General features: G+C 40.7%; 2 protein-coding genes across 2 annotated transcripts; one reads left to right on the top strand and one right to left on the bottom strand.

The window, feature by feature from the left end:
* Nucleotides 1-8438: 8438 nt before the first annotated feature.
* Nucleotides 8439-20534, bottom strand: LOC124158117. Its single transcript, XM_046533299.1, has 4 exons — nucleotides 20469-20534; nucleotides 19265-19512; nucleotides 16794-16843; nucleotides 8439-9365 (listed from the first exon to the last, which is right to left on the bottom strand). The coding sequence occupies exons 1-4, from the start codon at nucleotides 20532-20534 to the stop codon at nucleotides 9031-9033; spliced, it is 699 nt and encodes a 232-aa protein (XP_046389255.1). The 3' UTR covers nucleotides 8439-9030.
* LOC124157282 (forkhead box protein D3-like) lies at nucleotides 20068-23834 on the top strand. The gene has a single exon (XM_046531877.1). The coding sequence runs from the start codon at nucleotides 21051-21053 to the stop codon at nucleotides 22962-22964; it is 1914 nt and encodes a 637-aa protein (XP_046387833.1). The 5' UTR covers nucleotides 20068-21050; the 3' UTR covers nucleotides 22965-23834.
* The last annotated feature ends 2464 nt before the right edge of the window (nucleotides 23835-26298 follow it).

Genomic DNA, 26298 nt, shown 5'->3' with positions numbered 1-26298 from the left:
GTAGTGGAACATTATTTTGATAAAGTCTTTATTGACGTTATAAGTATACACAAAATTCTTCTAAAACCTGAGTGCTAATTGACTCCACAAAGTTTTGAATCAATTTTTTTTCAATGATTTGTTCCATGGTTAAAAATATTTCACCTAGAAGTATCTTTCCCGTTTCCTCCGTAGCTTTTGAAGGATACTGCACGAAAGGAGGGCGAAAAACAACTAATTATGAATTTTAATAGTGTTATTATGATAATTCCGACGTCGAATCTCTTTGTAGATGTTCAGCATGAATATGCGGATTAGCAGTTTTATAATACAATCCGCAAAAAAACACTTTCAAACCACATTCAGGAAGGATTCTAAAATATTTCCATGATGTTGAAGAAAAGCCACTCGATAATTTACCTAGTCACTGCTAAAATTGAGTGGTTGAGTTACGTAAATGAATTCTGGCTGGTTAAATAAACATGTTTGCAATATTCTTTTTTTGCTCACTGAATTAGTATTCTTTTCGCTGGTTTTTAGGTTACTCAGCTTGCCAATTAGCTTGTCAGTCTTATTAAAAATTTTATAATATTTACCTCTGGAGATAATTGGAGTTTTTTGTGTAGGTAGAAGTCGTAAAAATTTGAGTTTACACGCCATTTTACGCATGTTATACGCATCATTATTCTTTTAGGCTCTAAGAAGAGTTCCGAGGGTTATTTAGCGTGTATTAATCGGTTTGGTCGAGACTTTCGAAGTGTATGATTGTTGATTTTATTATTATATGATATTTAAGGTTTTATACGCATTCAATTTTCATCGCTCCATTTATCTTTCCGATCCTGACATAATCTTAGTTGACGAAATAACACTTATGATCTTACTCCTAGAAAAATTCCATTAATTACAGTCGATAATTTGTGGAAAATGCGTTGCGTATAGCCACAAGCCTAATAAGCTGGGAAAATCCTTTACCAGGATTTAATTTTCTCTGTAAAAAATATTGTCTATTTTATCTAAAAGTAGAGGAACTGTTGCATTTAATTAAACTCCATCGTCGTTAAAATAAATACACTAGATTTTGTGACTAATATCATAATTTGTTGCGACTTAGATTAATAATGGAATAAATCTTAGACTTTGGAAGTACCTTTCTCTGTATTATCCGTGATTGTGTGCATAATCTCTTATCAAATTCATGTATTATCTTATCACCTATTACGCTAATGCATCAATATTATGGAATAATCCCAAAAACCGAAAGGCTGATGAATTATTCGACTTAATCATAGTCGTATTTATTGTGTTTAACATACGAGGAAGTAACCCTTGATTTTTTCATCCTCATCATTAGCACCACATTTCGAAGGCCTCTATCCTTGCTTTCTCCACTGCTGTCATTGTCCATGCCTCACTTCCGTATAGGAGCATAAAACTAATGTAGGTTCTGATAAATTGTTTCTTTACTTCCATATTTAAGTTTTCCGCTGCAAGTAGGTCTCTCTTTTGGTGGAATGCTCTCTTTGCTTGGGTTATTCTGCTGATAATTTCTTTCTTGGTTCTCCTGCTTCCCAAATAACTGAATTCTGCTATACCCAATGTCAGAAAATATTTACTTTTTCATTGGATAATTCATCTGATACATCATGAGTTCGGGGGGAACAGAGAGAGATTCTTGAATATTTTATGGGATGGGCGGCGTGGAGGTCATCTCCAGTAGGCACAGCGCTTATGTACGTGTTAATAACACCAAATTCAAGTTTATAAGTTGAAAATTTTTATTTTAATAAAATGAATAGGTATTTAGAATTTATATATCTATTTCTAATTATCCTTTTTCTCATCTATTGGTGCCATCAAATTCTAGCTTCATAGGCATATTGCCTTCATTAATAGGATATAGATTAATCCAATAGTTTCAGTGCCATATGTAGTGTATATGTTGCAAGGAGCATGTTGGTGGAAGTAAATTTTAATCCTTTGGGGCATGTTGGTGATGGTTCATCTCCTGCCATACATTTCTGCAGGTGGTTTGCACGTTAATATGTATATGTAGAGGCAGTCTTAATTCCGCGGCCGACAGTTTGAGATGTAGGCTCTGGATTTGAAAAAAAAGAGCTCGGTTGATTGTATTTTTCATACTCTTCATATCAAAATCAAGAGTAAAATTAAATTGTACCCTATGATGAGCCGCTTAGTTTGGGCGACACCAACAAACTGTTAACGTGCGCGCGCAGTAGGAAATGACGTCAGGTTCGGTCAGGATATGCAAGGTGTTCTGGCGATGGAGCTGGAAGTGGGGATGGTGCTTGAGCGATAAGGGCAACGTTGAGTTATGGCGAATAAACATTTGGCGGCGCATTAGCGCAGGGGCGCTTAGTATTTTTCCGGGACCCGGGACGACAGGGCGCGCTCCCGGACGACAAGAGCCCCGTCTTTTTTGGCGAAGGCGGAGGGAAGAGGCGTGTTTGTCCCGCTTATGCACACATCCTGTGAAATAAAGGGATTTTATGACCCCGAGTCATATATCTACAACGTGTCTCCTCCGCCCTCAACCGCCTTCCCTTCCGAACCTCCAGATGTCGCGACCAGCGCTCGAGCTAAATCCATTACAAGTTCTTGGCCATCCTGGATGAGGGCTCCCTTTGAACTTGTTTAAAAAAATGACGAATAGGTTAAATGTGATGGTTTTAAGCGTTGATTATTGGAACATATGAATAGTTATTGTATTATGATAATAGCCTCGTTTCTGCCGCAGGATTGTTTTTCACGAGAGGTGTAAGAGATTTAAAGTAGTTGCCAAAACGTACTTTAAAAGGAAGAGTCATGAAAGTTGATTAAAATGGAACCTGCCGATCCCAGATTCATTGAAATGCCAAAACATCTTCTTCAAAATGAAATTCTTGTTTGACCTTTTGTTTCTAGCTACTCATCTCTTTCAAAAATCCAGGAAAAAAATGGTGAACAGGTATGTTTGTTGTATGAAAGACGTATAAGAATTTTTGTTCGTAATAATAGTAAATAGCATATTTTTTATTCTAATTAGGTTTCCATTCATTTCTTAGCTACGAAATTGAATGAAATAGGAGCTATACACGATAAATAATAACTTGTTATAGCAAAAACCGCGTCTTTAACTTTGTAGAGTTCAACCATAATTGTCATAACTGTACTGTGTTTTATAACTTACCTTGGTTCCATTCCTAACAAGATAATGTTAGTGTCAATGAACCATACCATACTCCCATAACAGTGAAACCTTTTGGGAGTTTATATGAATGAAGAATCCGGCTCGATATTATTTATAGATGACACCTATTTCGTTTGCAGGTTATTGGAGAGGTGATTAACCACTTTCGTTACCCGAGGGTTCAAATTCCGGCAGTGGCAAAGAATTTTCAGACTGCCCGATCCCTGTTTGAGTGTTATGTGTAGGACATTTCAAGCGTAACACTCCGTCCGTCGCATGGGACGTTAAGCCGTGGTCCTCCTGGCGTCTTTCGTTAAGAGCAGGCTAATGCTGACGCCGGGTTTCTCTCCACCCTTCCCTCATGGCGCAAATGATCTCAGCTGTCGGTCGCCTCCTCTAAATACCATACCATGCCATGAATGTTATGCAGAGTCGCCCATTCAAATGGGAGCGTAACAATGAGGTTTAAATTCGAGAGCAGATAAGGAGTCATAATATGGTGCTGGAGTTATGGAGCTGGAATGGTCTTATAATCTATCCTTCAGTTGAATTCCAGCAATGGATCGCTAATCAGGATTGAGAAAACCATTGTAATTAAAATATGTACCTCTTGTCTGAAATGTGAAATTTTATGTACCCTATGATATCGCAAACGTCAAGTTATATAAGTTGAAAATTGCCAACTGGAATGATATTCATTTGTTTATGTCTAGGTGATTAGCTTATTTATTCTTTTTCTCATCTACGAGTTGCAATACCTTTTGAGATTTTATGTCAAAAATGTTGAGATTTTATAAGAAAAATTTTGAGATATTTTATGAAAAAGTTTGATATTTCATATGAAATTTTTTGAGATTTTATAAGAAATATTTAATATGTTTTAAGTCAGTACGAATATAACAATCATTATACACCTATTGCACACACATTTAAGGTGGGTGTCCTTTAAAATGGCAAAGTGCGTTGAGTACTATCTTCCGTGTCTATCCTTCTCCTGCCCTCACCCTCCCTTCTCCCATCCCCATCTTCCGTTAGAAAAACTGCCCTCCTCCAACCCCCTAGAGAAATCGTTATTTTTTTCTGTTTCGGTAATTACGCGAGCGATGCCAACCGCTGGGCAAACTTCAGCATGGCAAACAACCTCGGCAACGAGTTGATAACGAGACCTACGAAAATATGGGAGTGCTTTGTTCGGCCGTGTTATTTATAGGCGGATAGATAAAAGGAGGGGATGGGGGTTATCTTTGTCGTCAGTTATGCTTCCAAAAAGAAAGGTGCGCGCGTGTAAGTGACGTTTATTAGCGGTGATAATCATCGCCACCTCTCGTGGCTGAGTGCTTTGTTAGGCAAGGATCTCGGAGCAATGTCGAGCGCCCGTGCCTATTTATGATTGACGACCGTGTTTGTCGGTTTGTCATAAAAGATAGCCATCCATTTCTTGTGTACCTAAGTTGATACCATTTTTCGCAGTAACTCCCCATGCTAAGAATTAATTTGGGAATTCTATATAAGAGGCCAAGTAAATTGATTTTCATCAAGGATTGGTTTGGACAGGCTCTAAAATTTTGATCTAAGATTACATAATGTGGTAAAACTCATATATGAAGCTTTGAGAGGTCAATGTGCAAAACTGATTTTTTATGCATAATGCAAAGCGATAATTTTAAGTTAAAATATTATTATTTTTAACTTATTACCAAATTTCACGTAGTTGCTGCATAACTCTCTGTTCCGGTTAGGAAAAGGTCTTAACAAGTAATTTCTGTGTGTCTCTGTGCGTAAACTCACTATTTATCCTTCTACTCGTGATAACCCTCTATCTTTACCGCTTTTATATCGCTTGCCCCCCTACGCACTAATACGCATCGCTGCGTAATTATCGTTGATTTTAAGGTAATTTCTAAACGCCAACTTAGTGGTGCTACTTCGTAAAAATAATACATTTATTTATTTATTTTATTTATTTATGTCACACCAAAAACAGCACTAAGGCCTTTAAATTGGGCTTATAAACAAAATAAATTATATAAATATAATAATGAACATGTAAAAAAAATAATAATATCATAAGTAACAATCATTTTCAGCTTATACAACAGATACAAAAGGTCAGTGTCAGAAAGATAGACTTTTCACTTGGTTATTAAAATTAGAGCGGGAGGCGAAGATGTCAAGAGAGGAAGAAGTATTGGAGACTGAATTGAAAATAGAAGGTAGGCGGGAAAAGAGGGATCGTTGAGATATTGCCAGACGGAAGTTGGGCTGGTGTAGAAGTTCAGTATTGCGGGTTTTGCGAGCAGGAATGCGTAGTGAAAAGAAGGATAGGAGATCACTGGATCTGAAGGACCCATTTAAGATGCGGTAAAGAAATTTGATGTCTAATGTCAATCTGCGGTGGTTGGGGTGTAATAATCCAAGTGAAAGAAGTATTTCGGCACGTGAAGAGAATCTGAGGTGAGGTATGCGGTGTCGAACTATTGCTAAGAAGAAATTGAGTGGACGGTTGATTAATTTTAGTGTGGTGGGAGAAGCAGTTGACCAAATGGGGGAGCAATATTCGAGGATGGGTTGCACACATCCAATGAATACTGATTTTAAGGAACTCGGTTCGGATATCTCGCTCATGCGATATAGGGTCCCAACCACTGCCATAGCCTTGTTAACAACGGTTTTTATATGTTCGTAAAAGGTTAACTAAATGTTATCTAAATAAATGTTATCTAAATAACTCTCACGAGTTATCCTTAAATGTTATCTAAATAACTCTCACGAGTGGAATACTTTGTATTTATGCAAAGAAACACATTCGTAGCCTTGTAAAGTTATGTGCTACTATCGTAGTGCGATAATTTGCAACTTACCTTATCAAATATGTATAACTGAAAAGTGGGTGGGACATAGGAACACAGCATTTACGCATTTGGATTTGAGGGACCTCTACTCTTACAGTTTGTTAATTAGAGGTATAAGTGGTGGCTACTGGACTTATTACCCAACTCCACGTAATCGTCCATGTACTTTCTATTTGGGAGAGGAGAATATTTACCCATTCCTGCGTGCCTACCTGCCGTTTAAACCTTATGCTCATGATAATCCTCTTTTCTTTGCATTTTTGTGTCCCTCTCTCTTGAATCATTTGCGTTAATATGCCTCGCTACATGATGCAGCTTCACATTTTTTTATCCTGAATTTTTTAGAATTAGTATAGCCTTGTAACTTATCTGCTACTTGCTATTTGGGATAGTTTACTATCTAAAGTAGCTACTGTAAATAACTGAAAAATGGATGTAATGAAGGACCTTAACAATTACGCTGGTAGAGCTGAGGAACACCTTTCTCGGATACGTGGAAGTATATTATTATAGAATTAGGTTTTACCTTGTGAAATCTATCCAAAATGGATGGTAAAATAAATTCTCGTTGTGAGGATTGTTTCGTAGGGTTTCAAAGTGAAGCAAACAGACGTAGACATAGTCTGTGGCTATTAGGTGTAATAACCAGCTAACTACACGCGGTTGCCACGCAGCTTTCTTTTAGGGATACGGATACTTTAAAGTAATTACGTCATTTCCGTGCGCCTCTGCGCATTACTCTACCGTTTATCCATTGTAATAATGGTAGCCCTCTGTTTTTGCTTTGCAGTTTTCTCTCCCACATACCTTGCTCTCCTTTCTTTCAATATGAGTCGCCACTCAATTCGCGATGATATTTTGGTTATTTATCCGTACCATCTACGTGTTGCTCCTTCATAAAAGCCATAAATGTTATCTCAATAACACCTACATGCAGTGGCGGATCCAAAGAGGGGCTGGGGGAGGGGGAGGCTCGCCCCCCCCCCCTGGGCTATCCAATTTAAGTACATTAGATGAAATGGTAATTTTGTTCGGACCCCCACTACTGTAGAAAGTTAGCCCCCAGCCCCTCCACCTAGACCCCCTTGTACCTATCCTGGATCCCCACTGGCCTATGTCCACTATTCTTTAAATCAATGCCATGGAAACGCATTCCTAGCCTTTCAACGTATATGTCAGAAGCTTAGCGGGATAATTTGCACCAAATATGCATAATTGGGTAATTAAAGGAACACTGAATTCACGCGGTTGGAGTTCAGGTTCCTCTGATCTTGTGTACACACGTTGAACTATAGTTAATGGCTCCTTCCCCTTTTAAATAACTCCACGTAGTTTCTCCGCTATTTTCTATTCGGGACAGCAAAACGTTTGAACAATTAATTCCCGTGTCCCTCTTTGTGTAAACCTGCCATTTACCCATTTTACGTGTTATAATCCTATGTTTTTACTTTGAAGTTTTCTATCCCTTTACCTTTCCCTCCTTTAATGTATTAATATGTCTCGCACCGCAATTAACGATGATATTAAGGCAATTGCCTACACCAGGTACGTGCTGCTACTTCATTAAAGTTATTATTATTATCATCTCAATAACACCCACCTGTTCTGTATGTTGAATAAATGCATTGCAAACACTTTCCTAGCCTTGTAACGTATGTGCCAGGTTCTCAGGGGCTTAATTTGTGGCTTGCAGTTGCAAATATTCGTAGCTGATAAATGAGAAGAACAGTGGATCGTAATATTCACGCGGTTGGGGTTCAGGCACCTCTGATCTTGTGTACATACGTTGAACTACTGTTAATGGCTCCTTGACGTATAACCTAACTCCACGTAGTTTTTCCGTTAATTTCTATTCGGCACAGGAAAGCGTTTGAACAATTAATTCCCTCTGTGAGCAAACCCGCCGTTTATCCCTTTCTACTCGTGATAACCCTCTCGCGTCCGTTTCCATTTTTATATCGCTTACCTTCCTTCGTTTCCTTATGCCTGGCCACGCAATTAAGGATGGTATTTAGGTTATTTCCTACACCGGCTACGTGCTGCTACTTCATTAAAGTTATAGTTGTTATCTCAATAACGCCTACGAGTACTTTTCGTTGAATCAATGCAATGCAAACACATTCCTAGTCTTTCAACATATGTACGAGGTGCTTTGTGGAATAACTTGCGGCTTACCGTACCAAATATTCATAACTGACAGTGGCGCCGACTCCATGGGGCCTGAGGGGGCCCGAGCCCCCTCAAAGATTCGTTTGGGGGGGCGGAGCCCCCTCAATAATTCAAGAAAATAATTATGTTATATTATGCTTTGTGAAATCACAAAAATATATTGGTAATTTTTATTTCCCATGCTTGACGATAGTTACCTTTTAAAATAAATTCAACAATGCATTAAAACAAATAATTATAAGGTTAAGCAGGTTAACTGAATCAGGTGGTGTGAATCATGATAGTGTTTCGGTGCTAAGACACACTTTGAATGTAGCCTCTTCCCGGGGCAAGACCTCGGATATGGGCCCCCCAATATTTTTTATAAGTCGGCGCCCCTGATAACTGATAAATGAGTGGCACACCGGATCGTAATATTCATGCGGTTGGAGTTCAGGCAACTCTGATCTGGCGTAAATGCATTTGCTCCTTGACTTTTTATCTAACTCCACGTAGTTTCTCCGTTACTTTCTATCGACGGGACAGGAAAACGTTTGAACAATTAATTCTCGTGTTCCTCTGTGTGTAAACCCACCGTTTATATCCCTTTCTGCTCGCGATAACCCTCTCCTTTTTCCCGTGGAACTCTTTTCTTCTTCTCTCCCGTGGCCTCTCTTTGCCCTAATATGCCTAGCTACGTAATTAGCGCGCTCTCAGCCGAGCGAAAAAGATCGGCGCGGGGGTGGTGGCGGGGACAAAGCGAAAATATATATAAAAAAAAGAAAAGGAGGAGAGAGGGCCTCATCCTCATTTTCCTCTCTTTAAAACATCCGATACGCGGAAAACTCGCTTCTCTTTTTTTTATTTATTTCTCCTCTCCTCCGTGCGCGGCGCACAAAAGGGTGGGTGGCTGGTAGGCGTGGGTGAAGGGGGGGCGGGGTTCGGAAAGTTGTGCGGGTACCTCTCTTTTCCACTGTGGAAGGGTTTTACGAGGGTGGGTCTGGAGGAAATGCGACAGAAATAATTGTTTGGAGCGGCAGTGGCTACAATTGTTGCATGGGTCGCGCTGGCAGTCATCGCAACTGACGCGGAGACGGGAGCTGGATGCTGGTGGAGCGGGTGGTGTGGGGAAGGGGTGGAAGTAGGGCTGTAACCCCTTTCACCCAGGATGATCTCCTCCCCGCAGGGCTGCCAACCTGAAAAAAGTGAGAAATCATACTCTCGACGAAGTACTACAAGAAAATATTTTTGACATACCTACTTAATGGAACTACTGCTAAATTTAAACTACCTTTTAACTACTATTCTACTCCCCCGCAGGGTTTACAACCTGAAAAAGTGAGAAATTAAGGTTTCGAAAAAATTTTACAATAAAAAATTTCTTTAACATAATGGAAATATCGCTAAATTCAATATACCGGTTAAGTTAAGTCTCTCCTTCGTACATTAAATTTACCATTTTACAAAAATGGTTGTTTCAAGTGAGATAGGAAGGAAGTATTCCATCGTGAATGATTAGAATTTGTAGGTTCCACTTTAAAACTCAATAAATCAAATTAAACGGCACGTTCTGATGCTTTCACATAATTCTATCTTGTGTTCATGCTCTTTTCTTCTGCCAATTTATACCAACTGAATTGGGAAGGGAGCAGACAGATTAGGGTGGGAGAAGGGTTCAGAGGGGTGACGATTCCTTCTCAAACTTACAACTAGGACTATTCCTCATCATTCGCTCCTGTAGATTTTATAGATTGTAATTTATGGGTTAAGGTCAAGACCATTGTGTAGTGGAGTGCAAATATTAAATTAGGTTCGCCTTAATATTTATGTTTAATATATTTGCGAAATTAAAATAAATAAACACGATGGTACTATTAGTAAATACTACAACAGATCCAAGTGGCGTACTTAGCTTAAACGCAAATAATTATCCTTATTTCGTGAGTACCCCACCGTATTCTCTTTGAATTTATCCATCAACCCTTTTCTCGAATTTTTGCTCCCGGCGCCCATGTCTCGGACCAAATCGGCTCCCTAAGTGTCGGGTGTAATGTTAGCAATCATCCAGTGGGAAACCCGAATAACCCTCTTACATGTAGGCCATTGTCGTATATAATGATATGATTAATTGTTCTTGGACATTGTCCATTAAGAACGTATTATGGCTATGACTTACATAATAGCTCATAATATACAAATTAAAAAATTATAATTAGAAACTATAAGCGAAGGCGGAAAAATCAAAGTGAAAAATGACATGAAAATATAAGAAGTGTAAAAAGAAGATATATACTTTCGAGGGTTCGTATAAATCGAAAAAATCTTTGCTTGAAAGCAGACAAAGAAACAATATTTTACAACCTTTGGAATACTGTTTCATAATCGCGTTCCGACAACAGAGAAAGATTTTTCATTGGTGGTAGTTCTGTGGGGGAGGGGGGGAGATAAGAAAAATCAGGAACTTAGGAAGCTTGGCTGATCACTTTTGAAAAGAGAGTAGAGGTCCAAGCGATTACATTCTCTTGGCTTTTGCCTTCAACCAATCAAGACGGGTGAAATAGGGGGAAATGTGATAATCCTTTTTTATGCTAAAAATAATGTGGTCAAATATTTTGAATAGCTTACAATTTTAATATACGTTGCTTTCGTCATTGATAAACTAAGGGTCGGTTTTATAATGTATGGTTAACGCTAACCATAAGATGATGCAGCCTTTCACTTTACCTTGAGGTGGTTGACAATTCTGGCTAGCTTCAGTATAAGGTTACACTTCAAGCAAACGAAAACATTCAGCCACCGCCAGGTAAACTGGAAGGCTGTTTCATCTTATAGTTAGCGCTAACCAATCGTTAAAAATCTGGCCCTAAGAAAATAATCTAACGAGTAAATAATTCGGAAGGGTTGGCAGCCCTGTGTCCCCACCTCTCCTGTAGCGCTTCTGCATTTTTCCTCCCTAAATGCCAGTTTTGATGCGGGAGACCCTAGTTCAGGATTGCTCCACAAGGAGGAAGGGGGCCAAGGGTTTTTCTGTCGGGGTGTACGGGAAGGAAAACGGCAAAGGGTGAAGGTTTTGCCTTAGGGGTCTTCAACCTATTGGTAGGGTGGGAAGGAGCTAACATACTCTTCCGTTTGCTCGTCGAATGACTGTAGGGTGGACGTAGGTCCTTATGCGTAATGCTATGATTGCTTTAAACTCCCTTGCATTTTTTTAGATGAATTTAATCCTTCTTCCTTTTAAATCAGAGGCTAGAATGGAAACAATGAAATCGCAATAAAATGATTTGAATGAGAAAAATGAAACAGTAAGGCATCGAATTTTTAATCTGATGGTGGTCCATGATAATGGTTTTGGGGTCCAAAGTTGTTCTTTCATCAGGGCAAGTATTTTAAGATTCAAATCTTCGAACATGATCCAACGCGGAAAAGCGATCCCACTTAAAAACCTGGTTGAAATATCATTCATCGAACCCAGCCGTTTATCGTAGGGTAAAGTATTTACTGTGGTCGCGACTTCTGACGTAAAGCTAAAATGGACCGCTTCACATGGTTTTAAACCTAAGAAAAATGTTAACCTTTTTTCTACACTCTATTTTATAAGCTACAATTTGGTTAAAATGCCACTATGGAAATTGGCACAAGGAATGCCAGGTTTCTGCATACCTTCATGACTAATTATCCGCGATCAATCTAACATGTCAAATCAAAAGGCTTTAGTGAAATTTAAAAGCCACACCATCTCATGTCCATATCAAGTGCGATCCCTAAGACTATTATTTGAAAACTAAGTCGTTTTTATTAATACTACATATAGGAAGTACAATTATGTAGCTACAAGAAAAAATCGTCATGAAAAGTCGCTCGATTTGGTTTTGAGGCAGAAATAGGCAATCAAGATTTGACAGAAGAGAAAAATTACATAACTTCGACAATACGTGACAAAATATGATGGAATACCGTCAAACCTCATAAACCAGGATAAATGAGAATAATGAGGAAATGTTTAACATGATACATTTCTACCGTAAGACGCTTAGAGCAACCGTGGTACCTTCTATGCACGAGATAAGTAGTATTTTCCTTCCTTATTTAGTTAAAATTCACATTTGTTTTTCATCAATGAGGAATTGGAAAAGGTAGAGCTCACCCCAAACTAATCCTTAGTCGAAAACGGTAAAAATTTAGAAGGGTTGGAAAGGTTTGGTTGGTTAGTTTTTATTTACGATATATTTATTTTATCGGCAAGTATAATCGATTGTTCTCATTTAGAATTATGCTCAATCTACAAGATTTATACCTAATCTTTACTTGGATATATCCTGAATATATTTCAAAATCCTGGCTACGTCACTGGGATTTTTCTAACCTTAGGCAAGTTTTGCCTTTTCATGAATGTGCACGTCTTTTTTGTTATTATGCGCAATTTATGACCGTATGGTGTTCATGTGGCCTTCCACTTGCATTGTGCATGTTGGTGATTGATCACCCCCTGCCAAACACTCAGTGATGAGAGATGGGTCGCAGTGTATTATGTAGATGTTGATGAGATATGGTACAACCTTGTTCTCATCTCAAACGTTAAACCTCAGACTCTCAACTGCACAAATCTACTCCGAACCCTTTGTTCCCAATGTCATCAGCTAGTGGTCCCCATCAATGGGGTCGTATGCCCTTTTTATGCCTCCAATTTTCATCATTCCCATCCTTTCTTTTTTTTCCTATGGATCCGCGTTCGTTCGTTGGTGGTCCCGGACGCCCAAGGGGAGGTTTCTTTCGGTCGGGATCGATGTTTTTGTCTGCTTGGCCTCTCGTCCACCTCGCTTTTTCGTTCCTCCTCGGAGCAGCGTGGCTGCTGCAACCCTTTCTCCCTTCTCTCCCTCACCCTCCTCGAAATGTCAAGCATGGAGGGCGCCTTTTCTTATCGTTTCTTTGTCCCTCGCCTTTTTATTGTTGTCGAGGGTGGGGGGGGGGGGGGGGGCAAAAGGAGGCCCTCCTTCGCATGATGACGTGCCCTCGTAGCTGCTACCAAAATGTTACCGCTGGCTGATGAAACTCGGGTAATTGTGGACAAAACACGTCACGTTGATAACATTCTTGTTTCAGAGGCGATGTGGAATTTTAAATATGGTTGATATATGATGAGGTTTTTCTGATTTGATGAAGCTGTTCATAACTATGGAATGTTTAATGTAACGTTGCTAAGTACCAATGTAGAGGTTTTGTTTAAATTTATTTCATCTGAGCAATGCGATTGCAAAAAAAAAACTCGTAGCTCCCTCAAGATGTACTCTTGTAGCTGCTACGAAAATGTTACTACAGAGCTGATGAAACTAGGGTATTTGTGGACAAAACATTGATAACATTCTTGTTTCAGGCGCGATGTGGGATTTATAATGTGTTTGATACATGACGATGTTTTTTATGTGTCATTGAAGGTGTTTATAACGACAAATTCTGTGGTATAAAGTTAGTAAGTACTGATGCGGAGATTTTTCATAAATTTATTCCATCAGACCTTAATGCTCGTAAAACATGAGGTAAAAATTATTGATTTCTTCCCAGGTTTCCAACCTGGTCAGGGTCTGCAAGTTGTCGGCCGACATTTCGTTGGGCCTGCATATTGTAGGCCGAGGAAACATCTGCCGGGAAAAACTCAGATTCTTAATTGGGAAATAATGCCTACACAATTGCAAAAAAATCCTCGTTCCCTTAAGATCTGCTAACGTAACTGCTATGAAAATGCTACGACAGGGCTGATGAAACTCGGGTAATTGTTGACAAAACGTCGCGTTGATAACATTCTTTTTTCAGGCACGATGTGGAATCTAAACTGTGGTTGTAATATGAACAGGCTTTTTTTATCGATGAAGCTGTTAATTAAAACGAAATAAATAGTATGAGGTTAGTAACTGTGGGAATTTTGTATAAATTTATTTCAAATTTATTTTATTTTTTTACTCTACTTTTCGAAAAACAAATTTTGAAAATAATTACTTCGCGATTGCAAAAACAACTCATTGCTCCCTCGTGATGCGCTCTCGTAGCTGCTAGGAAAATGTTACCGCAGGGCTGATGAAACTGCGGAAAAAACGTAAAGTTGAAAACATTTTTGTGAATTATTGCTTCTGGCGCTAATTAGTGTAATTCACAAATATATTTGAAATGAGATGATCAGTTATATAAATAACTCCCCCCATTGTATCTGAAATTCACTATAATCAGCGTGAAGTTCTGCCGTCGATTACCCAAGATTTTAAACACGTAGAAAAGTTGATGAATAGGTAAGATGCGGTAACTTTGAACGGCCTTATTTCAAGAGAATTTTTATGCATGAAAAGCGGAGAAAATATGCTTAAACAATTTGTAAACATTATATCGTTCCCTAGAGGTGGCGTGCTCTCGTAGTTGCAAATAAAATATTACCAATACCTGAGGGAACCAGGGTAGTTGTCGTCATAACGTCTCGTTGACAAACATTCACGTGAAGAACTGTTTTCGACGCGATGTAGGGAAATATTTGAACATCCTTTAAAAAAGACGTCGCATAAGTTTTCTTCAACTTAATTACGATTTGATTAGCTACGAAATGTGTAGTGTTAAGTTGATGGTTAAGAAAATTGGGAGCTTGCCATTTTATGAGAGTAAGTCAGTTAGTCGAATATACTGCCGTCAATATTTGACAAACAGCGGTGTTAAAGTATATAAGCCTGTTTTCACGCACATTATATTGAATATTATATCGCAAATGATCATGAAAGTAGTTTATTTGACAAATGATGCATATGGCAACGTAACGCTTGGTGTAAAGTTGACGAATGTGAATTCTGCTGAGATAACGTATTACCTTATTTTATTAGCACCCAATTGAACGAGTGTAAAAGCTTATAGAATTTTATAATATTCCTATTACTGTGATTGTTATCGAAAATGCAAATGATTTTGTTTGCGGCACGTTTGGTAAAATTTATTCATATCAAATTATTATAAACTAATCGAAGATCGCGGGAGACCATTTATCAATAAAACATTCCATGGACTATATTTTATATTCTATACCGTTGGGAAATTTTCAGATAAAAGAGCATTTTTTTTGTTTGGAAGCTTAGAATTGTTGAATGTATAAAAAAACATTTTTGGTAGCTAATGCATGTATCCGGATGTGGAAGAAAAATGTTGAGGTATCTACATCACTCTGTTTATGTTAGTAAAAATCCATCAGGTGATCGATGTAAGCTGGTAATAAAAATCCTGTTCATGTGTGACAATGTGTTTCACTTGGAGGTAAAACTGCTTATTCAATTGATAAAATTCAATTAAGGAAAAATCTTCAATTGGAAATTCACTTTGTCCTGATCTCGAATCAGTGTTCCCAAAATGTGTCATGTGCCCTAAAAAAGGGTCCCTACTTATTATATAGGTATATTATTTCTGGCCTTAGATAAAGAAGCAACACAGTGTCTAGATTTTAAGAGGGCAGTAATGTCGTACAATTAGCACCACTTGTAGCATAATTTGATTCTCAATGTGAATTTTAGGAATCCCGATCCGAGTGGAGGTACGCGCAAATATTTTACCCTGTGGATTTTTTTCCTACATTTGTGCTCTTCTGGAAGTGACATCGTATCCCGCTTGCTAGTCGGCGATCATTTCCTAAACTTTATTACTCTATTGGTCGAAAAATTGCACAATGAATCGGGATTCTCAACTTATTGAAAAAGATTTCCACAATGCAGCATACGATGGTTGGAAATATCGACAAAATATGAATCAAAAAGTGGGCATGAGAATTTTTATTATATAGATAGATGATATTTACGACATGTGGTAGTGCTAGAGATATCCGTTTATAAATACGGCGTAATATTCGTTTATAAGTACAGTGACGCCATGAAGTAGTTCGGTATTTTCAATTTGTAGAAATCGCCCCAAATGCCCAGTTAGCCTTTCATTACACGAAATTCGGACATGGTTACAGGTGAAAGATTGTAATTTCACCTGTTCTGTGGTGGAAGAACTATTTCCCATGCTGCCCATTTATTTTGTAAATATCAAATATCAAGATGTGAAATAGTAAACGATTTGATAAAAACACTATTTGCTTGTTCACATAAAGTCGACAACGATATTTAGCGAAAGGTTAAATTTTTTTTGTCCGGTTAAAAAATAATGGAAACAAGTTTACATTGACGTGGATATTAACTTCTCAAGAGCTGATCACATTAACCAATGTTAAAAATGATCGGAATGGTGAGGCAAGAATAGACGCTCAAATATTAATTTTGAAGTAAAAAAACACTTTATTGAAAGGTTTTTATACTTAGATATCCATAAATTAGGTTTGACGTTTAGTAGTAAAGCTTTTAGACGTTTAGTAGTAAAGAACGAGCTGAAGTTAGAAACTTAATTCTTGTTGGCATAATTTTGTCGCTATTTGGCGGCCGTATTGAAATTAGGTGTACTCGTAGTAGTTTTTCACTTGGTGAATTTCTATTTGGCCGATCACGAATACCAACTTGGAATTGAATATAATGCCTGTGGATGATACCTTTACTTAATCATGAAGCTGTTATAATCAATCCATAAAATCAATCGCACGAATTCCAACTACAAGCAATGTTCTTTGATACCTGTAAGATATTTTCCTCTGTCCGATGCGACACACACTCTCCGGGAATATCTGTGGAAACGAATGCATTAATTAAATTCAATTACATTGAAAAGAAACTGTCGTTTATGCATAATAATGATATTGTAACTTACCACTAGGTGTATTACCGAGTACAATAAAATTTTGCAAAAAACAGTGATTAAATCTTCACTCCGTGGTTACATTGCTAATATTATTAATAATTATTATTTATTGCAAGTTATTTTTCATCGTCCTTCAAATTCTCGACCGATTGAAAGTAACGCCATTAATAATTTTCCAAAAGTTTAAGTTAACTACGGCAAGCAGTAAATATTGCTCGCTGGCGCCCAAAAATGCCGTGTCACCAGCGAAATCGTTTGCCTCTATTACACTTCCCAAAATTCCGCGCTAAAGTCTCATGAACTATTTTTAACAGCCCTTTCAATTCCCCCCCCCCTCATGCATCTAATGACGTCCAGCATCGTTAACTGGGCTACAGAACAATGACACACTGTTATAATGAAATCCATCACGCTCACTCAAACATACATTAATCCATGCAATGAAATTTACAAAATTACCATTTCCTATTGTTATAGTGTAGCCTACCGCAGGGAAATATAAATTTTGCTATTCGTAAACGTTGTACCTCGAGTCTTTTTTCGTTGCAAAAGAAATAAGTCTTCTGGTTTTCAATATTCGTTCTTCGTTAGTAACACTCATTATTAAATTTTGAGAAGAAGTCATAGAAGTGAAAGAAATCATTCTATTAGAATCGCTTTAATTAATTTATGATCCTGTTTGCACACCTACTCAATACATACATTTATTTATTCACGAATAAGTTATATCAACGTGCTTTTTTTTACCGTAACAAGGGGTAGCTATATCAGTCACTTTTCTATATTGGTTCACATAGCGTCAGCGGAGGTGTAAAAATACTCCGAATGTTAGCTTAACAAATACTACTACCTGAAAATTCTATCTTGTGCCACAGTTTTATTTCCCACCGACCAACCTCTTGATACTAGTATTGAGGGATATTGTATATATTAATCAAGTTGTTTGGTCAGCGACGCTGCATCGTGGTGAATTTTTGCTATTGAAATTGCCTTCCATCGGCCGCTTAAAACCGTAGCCATTCGTGTCGCAATATAACTAACTACCCGGTGACATCCCCCTTTTCTCCGACACAACTCTCGCCTTCATAACGCCTTTGAATTTACACCTTCTATCGTCCCTAACCAACTTCGCACCCCCATCAAAGACCTCACTTCTGTACCCCACATTCTTATAACCGCGATCTCGGATCTAGTGTCACACAGCCAACACTCACAAAGTCGCAGGAGTACGACCGAATCCAAAATAATATTGGGACGAAATCGAGGAAATTAATATTAAAAATGAGAATGAATAAAATCAGAACCGCCTGTTTTTTCACATTTCAAATGCGGTCTATTCTGAAAAATTTTCTTTTTTTTTATACTGGCCGTGGATGCCACCCACGTACTCTTGTCTTCCCTAACACACGATTTCACAATCGGAGAGTGGTGAAATATGTCGGGAATATAAAAAGTATAGCATGAAGGAAACCAGAAAGTGAGTTAGAATCTGGACTGCTGCTCCAGCCGCTGAACCGCGCCTGATTTGTAATGATATGAGATAAGGATGTACTACGGCCGTGCATTAGTTAGATAAAATAAATTCTCCATTGTATTAGGTATAGTCCAGGGAGCAATTTAAGGGATTGGTAGAATGAATGGATCGGTAGAAGGAATGCAATAAAGTAAATCGATTTGAAAAATACACAAAAATAAACAACAAAGGAAAACAAAAATTCGCACTCATAAAAGTCGCAGATTCGCCCCTAATAACAATATTCTTCGCATTTTATCCCAGACATACACAAACTCAGGTTTACGACGTTTTCTTGAAAGGCAGTGAAAACACCCATAAAAAATTTAAAAAGAAAAAGACTGACGGCACTTATACGCTCACTCACACGCCTAGCGGATTTGTTCCCAAGTGATTTTTCTCCTACGCGCACATCTTGCAAACTCGTACACTTAAGACTTCGAGGATTTCTCCAACTTATCCAATTCCTCTACCTGTCCATTAAAAATTTCTATCTCAGAGAAATCATACTATTGAACTAATTTTCAAAGATTATTTCCCAAATTCGCACTTACAGGGATTCGATTTACAGCAGCGACCACTCACGCGCAAATAAAATTGTTAAAAAAACGAAAAAATTCACACACGCACACTAAAAACCAAGCAGATTTGCCGTAAAGAACACATTTCTACGTAGTTGTCATACACTATGCCATTTAACTTAACGAGAATTTCTACAATCATTCAATCCCTTAACCTTCCCGCTGAATATTAAACCCATTGGGAATTTATTTTTTTGAACTGTTTTTTAGCGATATTTTTTGCCTCCCGTTCGGAAGTGCGGCATGCGCTTACCTCTCGTTCACGGCGCTGCGATGATTGGTGCGCTCTCTTCTTCGTCCTTCACGTTTCCAATTCTTCCTCGGCTTGTTTATCGCCTCCTTCCCTCCAACGCGCGCTCCCACGTGGTGTCGCTGCAAAATTGATGGAAGACTATATTTACTCGCAGTGCTGTTGTGCACCTCTTTCTTGCAGCTTCTTCTTCCATCTTCCTCGCCTTCTCCTCTCCCTTTCACCCTCCCTCGCCTCTCTCCGCCTGCCCCCTTTAGCGAGAGAAACCCAAGCCCCGCCCACCAAGTCACCAGCCTCCCTTACCCCGCCACGTCCCGGTCGGCAAAGAAGCGAGCCTCCCCGCGCCTGCCGCCCAAGCCTGCGCCAAGCAAACCTGCCGTCTCCCCCCTCTACGAGGACGGTACTGGGGGTGGAGGGAAATCCTCCCCACCAATGGGAGCCCTCGTCTCAAAACTTCCGCTCCCGATGCTTTGAATCTCGCTGGGCTGGGCTTGGACCTGTCACTTCCCGGCCGTGTTTTCCGTCCACCCCGTCCTGAACCAGGGGTTGCGCCCCCTGAGTTCTACCCCTACCCCGTTTCCGCGGTCTCTCCGTCTCCCTCCCGGCAACAATGTCCCCCCCCATCCTACGCCGTCCAGGGTTTTCAATCCTGGCCTCACACCACCATATGGGTAGCTCCCCCCCTTTCTCGCCCCCCTCCCCCCTTTTGAGCTCGTAAGTTCATCCCTCTTAACCCCTCCCGCCCCTTTCTAGCTATACTCAGTCGGCACACCTCGCCCGCAAACTGTTCCCCTCTTCAGGGATAACCATTCCTCGCCCTCCAGGGGTCTCCGGAGTGCGCACGAGGTGTTTGGTCCGTCGCAGGCGAGGGGTTTATCATTCGTAAACCACACGGACGAGAGGAAGGACGTGTTGTGCTCGCTTTTCCTCCGAGAGAGACATCTTCCTGATTCTTAGCCCAGGCGACGCGCGTTCCGTGTCGGTTGGGATTGTAGCGCGTGAACGCCCACCGCCAATTTGATAAGTGTCACCTCCGCGTGTTTGCTCGGCCCGCGGTCCTGGCCCGTTGGTGGTGCCGTAAAAATCCTCGATTATGATTTGTTTACATATACTCCGAGGAATTTGACGGACACCACCCCGGCGATAAATACTGAACTGCACCACATTACTGTGATTTACTTAGTGCTCCGTGCCAAATTCTGTTTACTTTGACTGGAACTGTGGACTGACGCGTGAAGTGCGTGATTATATTGTGCTCGTCGCGAAATGTCATCTTTCAAGTGACTAGTATTTTTTATTTATGTAAAAGTGATTTCCTATTAGTCGTTGAGCTGTGGAAGATAATAAAATAATTTTGATTTCTCTGGCTGCCTATACGAATCGACCATTAATAAATCTATTAAGCTGATTGGCTATGTAGCGTTTATCTTTTTTTACTTCGCATGGACCTTGAGCTGCCCGCGAAGAATCGAAGTTTTCGAAAAAGTATGTTTAGGCAAGCTTCGTTCATCAGACTTTAAATGAGGCACCAAGAAGGGACAAACTCTCTTAAAGTGGTTTTCGTGTGAATATTTCATGACAAACGCTCGCTCGTGTCGGCTCCGGCTTCTCCAAGTTTTTACGCCGTAGGCGGCCCCCTACGTGTCCCCTAAGGAGCGGGTCGCGCGCCGCACCGAGCTCGACCGCGTTCCACGGACTCCTTATACCGAGTGGGGCAGCCGGGTGTCGTCCGAGTCCCGCCGTCGCGCCCTCGTCCGCGGAGCGCCGTACGGCCGCCCGCCAATCCCCAATGTGTCTCGGCATGGAGGACCCCGCCTCCTCTGCAAGCGTCGCCCCATCGGCGCTCCTCTCCGTGCAGCAACCCTCCGCCATGATGGTGCACCACCCGCTCGCATCCTCCGCATCTTCCGCGTCCTCCACGTCCTCATCGCCGCTGGACCTCCGGCCCCGCCCCGACCCTTCCATCCCGCCTCCACCCTCACTGCACCACCTGCACCACCACAGCCCCTTCCACCCGCATCCGCACCCCCACCACCACCCGCACCAGAGGCTCCTGCAGCACCATTTCGCCCACCCGCTCGCCATGGGCCACGTTGGTCTGCAGACGCAAAGCGCCCTCTCCCCTCCCGGCGGTGGTCTGTTTGCGGCGCCTTCCCCGGCGATGCTGCAGCACAGACAACACGGTCCGTCCTCCATACTGGCCTCTCCGGGGGCCCTCCATGGTCCAGGGGGCCAGGAGGTCTCTCACCAGGGACCGGAGGGCATGACAAACTCTAGGGGAAATCTACTGCTTCAGCAGCGTTTACATAATAGGCTGTCGGAAGAGGAGACGGAGGAGGACGATGACGAGGAGGCAGATCTCAAGGCCAAGATGAGGTCGAGGACTCGGGATGGTTCTGAGGAGCCGAGGCCGAAGCCAGAGGAGGACGAAGAGATTGACATGGACTCGGACATAAACGTGGATTCGGACGACGATGACCTCCACGGATTCATTCCTTCCTCCTCATCTCCGCGTCAAGGTTCCTCCCCGGGCAACGTCTCAGACGGCCCATCAACTCACGATGGCCTCAACAGGTCATCGAGCACGACGCAGTCTGACGGCAAGGGCGTTGGAGATGAAGATGAGGAGGGTAAGAAGGGCAAATCTTCATCAACAGGGACTGCCCTCGTAAAGCCCCCATACTCCTACATTGCCCTAATCACCATGGCCATCCTACAGTCCCCGCACAAGAAGCTGACCCTAAGCGGCATCTGCGAGTTCATCATGTCCCGCTTCCCTTACTACCGCGACAAGTTCCCGGCGTGGCAGAACTCCATCCGGCACAACCTCTCGCTCAACGACTGCTTCATCAAGATCCCACGGGAGCCAGGAAACCCGGGCAAGGGCAACTACTGGACGCTGGACCCCATGGCAGAGGATATGTTCGACAACGGCAGCTTCCTCCGGCGCCGCAAGCGGTACAAGCGGCAGCCGCCGGAGCTGTTCCTCCGGGACCATCACCCGCACCACCATCCACACGCTTTCATGGACCCCTACCACCAGGCTGCGGCAGCCGCAGCGGCCATGCTCTTCGGCCCCCCGCACCCGCACCATCCACACCACCATCACCACCACGCCCCACCCCCGCCGCCCCCACCGCCCCCGTTGCACTACCCATATCTCGGCCCTTTGCCGCCCCTGACCCTCGCGCCACTCGGCCTGGGAGGCGTCCTCAGGAGCGGGGCCGGCGGTGGCGGATCCGCCCCACAGTTGCAGGCCCCTGTGCAGGCGGTGCTGCCCAAGCCGGTACCGGTGAGCAGCGGCGCGGACATGGGCGCGACCCTTGGGCTCACCAAGCTGCACCAGAAGGGCGGAGGTTTCAGCATCGACTCGCTGATCGGCAGGGCAAAGGGGGGCACGGAGCCCGAGTCGCCCCCAGCGAAGCAGACGCATCTGCCGGGGAAGCCGCCGGCGGGCGCCCGCAACCAGCTGCTCGTGACCCGCAGCATGGACTCCGCCTTTTCGCCGCTCTCCTCCTCGGCGCCGCCTGCGTCCCCGCCCGGGAACCACTCTCCCGGCGGCGGCCTGGCGCCCTCCTCTGCGGGGAGCCCGGGTTCGAACCCCGCGCCCTCGACGCCCTCCCCGTCGGCCGGCATGGCGCCGCCTCCCTTCGGCTACCACCACCATCATCACCCCGTCGCGCCGATCGCGTGGGCACGGTGAACGGCAGGATTAATATTTATCTAATAGTTGGAGGCATGGACGTTTTGTTTTTAGAGGGACTTCTGAGTAAGAAAGGGATGGATTAATTATATCGGTCACTTTTTACTGATCGCATCCCTCGCGAATGACTTGTACATAAATGTACAGAAGTGAGATGGGTGATCGTCTTGACATTTGTTTTTTAGTATTCTCACCCATTATCAATCGCAATTCGGTATTACTAACGTGTCATTATGCATATATAATATTTATTTAAAGAGAGATTTTATTTATCTTGAATGTTTATATTTTTGTTCAATCAGTGAATTTGTTGAGGCTGATCTTTCCCTGAAGTAATTATTGCTAATTGAAACTAAATTTCCAACGTTGTTCATTAAATCTAGACATTAATGTCATGCAATCGAAAATAGCCTTGTTGTATAAAGGTTTGCATTTCTTGCTATTCTCTTCTTTGCTTACTCTCACGTGAAGGGTTTCGAAACTTAAATTTCCGTTACATGTCTTTGCTATCTAAAAATTGATGGTGGTGTAAATTATTGATGCAATGATTTGATGAACAATGGAAATTAATAATGCATATTTCTCTTCATGGAACATCCAGTGTTTAAAAGCCCAACTTATGTGTTAAAGTGGGTATTTTTTCCTACTCATAACCGACATAGCACTCGAGGAAACCTGTTACCATGTTTTTTTTCATCTTCTGTTCTGTTTTTCTTGATGCACATTCTTACTGTTTTGATTCATGGTGTTTGCTTCATATTTATTTAAAGAGTTATTTATTATTTTCCATGTTTCACATTCCTGTCTTACTTTTTATCCATTGTATACGCACTCCTTGTTGATGAGAGATTAAAAGTTTTATACACTTTATCTAGAGCTTTTCATCGCACAATTATCTTTAAGACAATTCCTCCAAATTTCCTGCTTGCGTTTATGGCCGTTACTCATTCTTCTGTTTGCGGAATGATTCACTTGTAATTCTGTTGAGCCAAGTTTTCGGAGCCAGAAATAACCTTTCCTTGTTTTTATAATCGAGCTTTTTCTCCTTATGTGTGGTCTCCTGGGTGTAAATTTTATTGCATCCGTGTTGTCATCATCCACTTCTTTCGTATGGAAGATCCCATAGTACCTCTTGATTGCAATACTTATTGCTATTTTAACAGTAATGATCTTTCAGTACTTTTAGATCAAAATTTTATTCAGGAAGATTAAATTTTCGTTTGATGGGCACTTATTAAATTGTATAATGGTAAATGAATTTTAAAAACCTTAGATATTAATACATCAACGCCTATTTTCTTAGACTTATCAATATGATGCACTGTCATATGAATCACTTGCGTTGTGAAATGATCATTTCATTAATAGCTAATCAAAATAGAAAAGAACTGCATAATACCTCCATTAGGGTGAGGTTATGCTTTCCATTAAATTTAAATTATTATTTTTTATTATTTCAACTCTTTGAAATATTATTTAAGTCAATTGATTTTTATTGAAAGACTTACAGCATTTCCTTCAATTCCACCAAATATTTCCATTTTCGTGGGTTTTTGGCGCAGAGAATGCTGAGAAAAGATATCACCTAACACCTTGGAATTTCATCAGCTTCAGTCTTTTAATTCCTTTATTTGTATGAAATCATTAACGGGAACAAGAATGAATATTTTTAACTGTATCACTGTCAAAAGTTGGCTCAATATTCCCGAGAGTTTTTTTGTCCCTACGTCCATAGTTTTTTGGTGGTCGCTATGTAGTCAAATTTAAATAAGATATCATTATTCAATGTGAACCAGATAGTAATGTGGTTAAACTAAATATCAGTGCGGAAGCATTTTCCAAAAGATATTAATCCAGGTTGACCGCAAAATCAAATAGTATAATCGAGGCTATTTACTCGTGGATTTCAGCGGTGTTACATAACCTTCTTATCCACCAAATTTATAAATTTTTCTTCCCATTTCAAGGTATAATAAACCAATGATTAAACGCGGCATATTCAAGTGTGTATCTTTTTCGAAAAATTCGACGTGGATTAATTATTTTGGATCCAAACTGTGAGCCGTTTGGTAGAGGTAATGAATAATAAAATATTTGGATAGTATGCAGTCGATATAATTTTTACGATAAATTTTTTAAAGACATACGGCTTTCTGCGTAGGTTTTATTCTTCTCATGCTTGAAATCACTCGTCCTTATAATATGATGGTAAATACGGAATTACCTTAGAGGTTTATGCTTCTTAGAAAGTATCTTTAAATCGTCAGGTAACCTTAAAGTATCTCTCGAATCATTGCTTTGAGAATACGAAACAATGAAAAATGTGAACAAAGGTTATGGAAGGTACTTATATTTTTCGGTCAATGGGTCGTATTGATTGGTATGAAAATCGATATGCCCCACTCAAATTTGAAACATTCTTTAATTCTCAAACAACATCTATTAGTATCCTCAATGAACTCATCACTGGAAAATTGACCATTTCAACAGGAAAAGAATATAAATATATGTGTCGCTCCACTGCCGCTTGACCGGTGACAACTTACTTGTTCTTTAAACTTTCTATATGTTTTCAAAATTTTTGGGACATATGCAGAAGATCATTGCCAATGTTTTCCTGTATTTTAAATGTAACAAATTTGTATTAGTATCCTCAAAAGTAAAATTTTAGTAGTCGAGTAATACGAAATTACGCTATGAGAAATGTACACGATGATTGGCATAATTAAAGTTTATTGGGTAATATAAGATAAATGGGCAAATTTTTACAAATGTACCTATATCTACTTTGCATTTCCTGAAAATAAAACGGAGATTTTAAACGGGTAATTTGTCTTAAAAATAGTCGAAATACGACTACGACTCGAGGCGGACTAGTGCATGAAGTAAACTCCATGGGAAAGCCGCGTAGTAATGTGCCGAAGAGTGGGTATTGTGGCTTTTATCTCATACTTCGATCTTCATAGAAAATCTATAAGAATAGAGTCAAGAGGTGAAAACTCAAAAAGATTGGAAGAGGCATTATGGAACGGATAGGATAAATGAGATGGTAAACGACGCACACATTTTATACGTCACACCCGTCTTTTCCCAAGACCACCGTTTATTTTTCCCTTCAGATAGGCGTAAATGATTTTTGCTCCAATTGCGAGCATATGAAATAGTTATTACAACATGGCAGCTCGGCGTGAAATAAGTGGGATTCTAATCATATTTGACACGACTCCCCGCTTATAAAATTGCACTAAGGAGGAAGTATAACGAACGAACGCAGAAATAGGATTTATTAATTTGTGAGAGAGAAAATTAATGAGTCTTAGGACTAGAAATCAAG

The sequence above is a fragment of the Ischnura elegans genome, chromosome 4, assembly GCF_921293095.1.
Source record: "Ischnura elegans chromosome 4, ioIscEleg1.1, whole genome shotgun sequence".
Classification (NCBI taxonomy): Eukaryota; Metazoa; Arthropoda; class Insecta; order Odonata; family Coenagrionidae; genus Ischnura; species Ischnura elegans.
The sequence above is the reverse complement of the archived record's forward strand: the minus strand, read 5'-3'. Positions and strand labels throughout refer to the sequence as shown.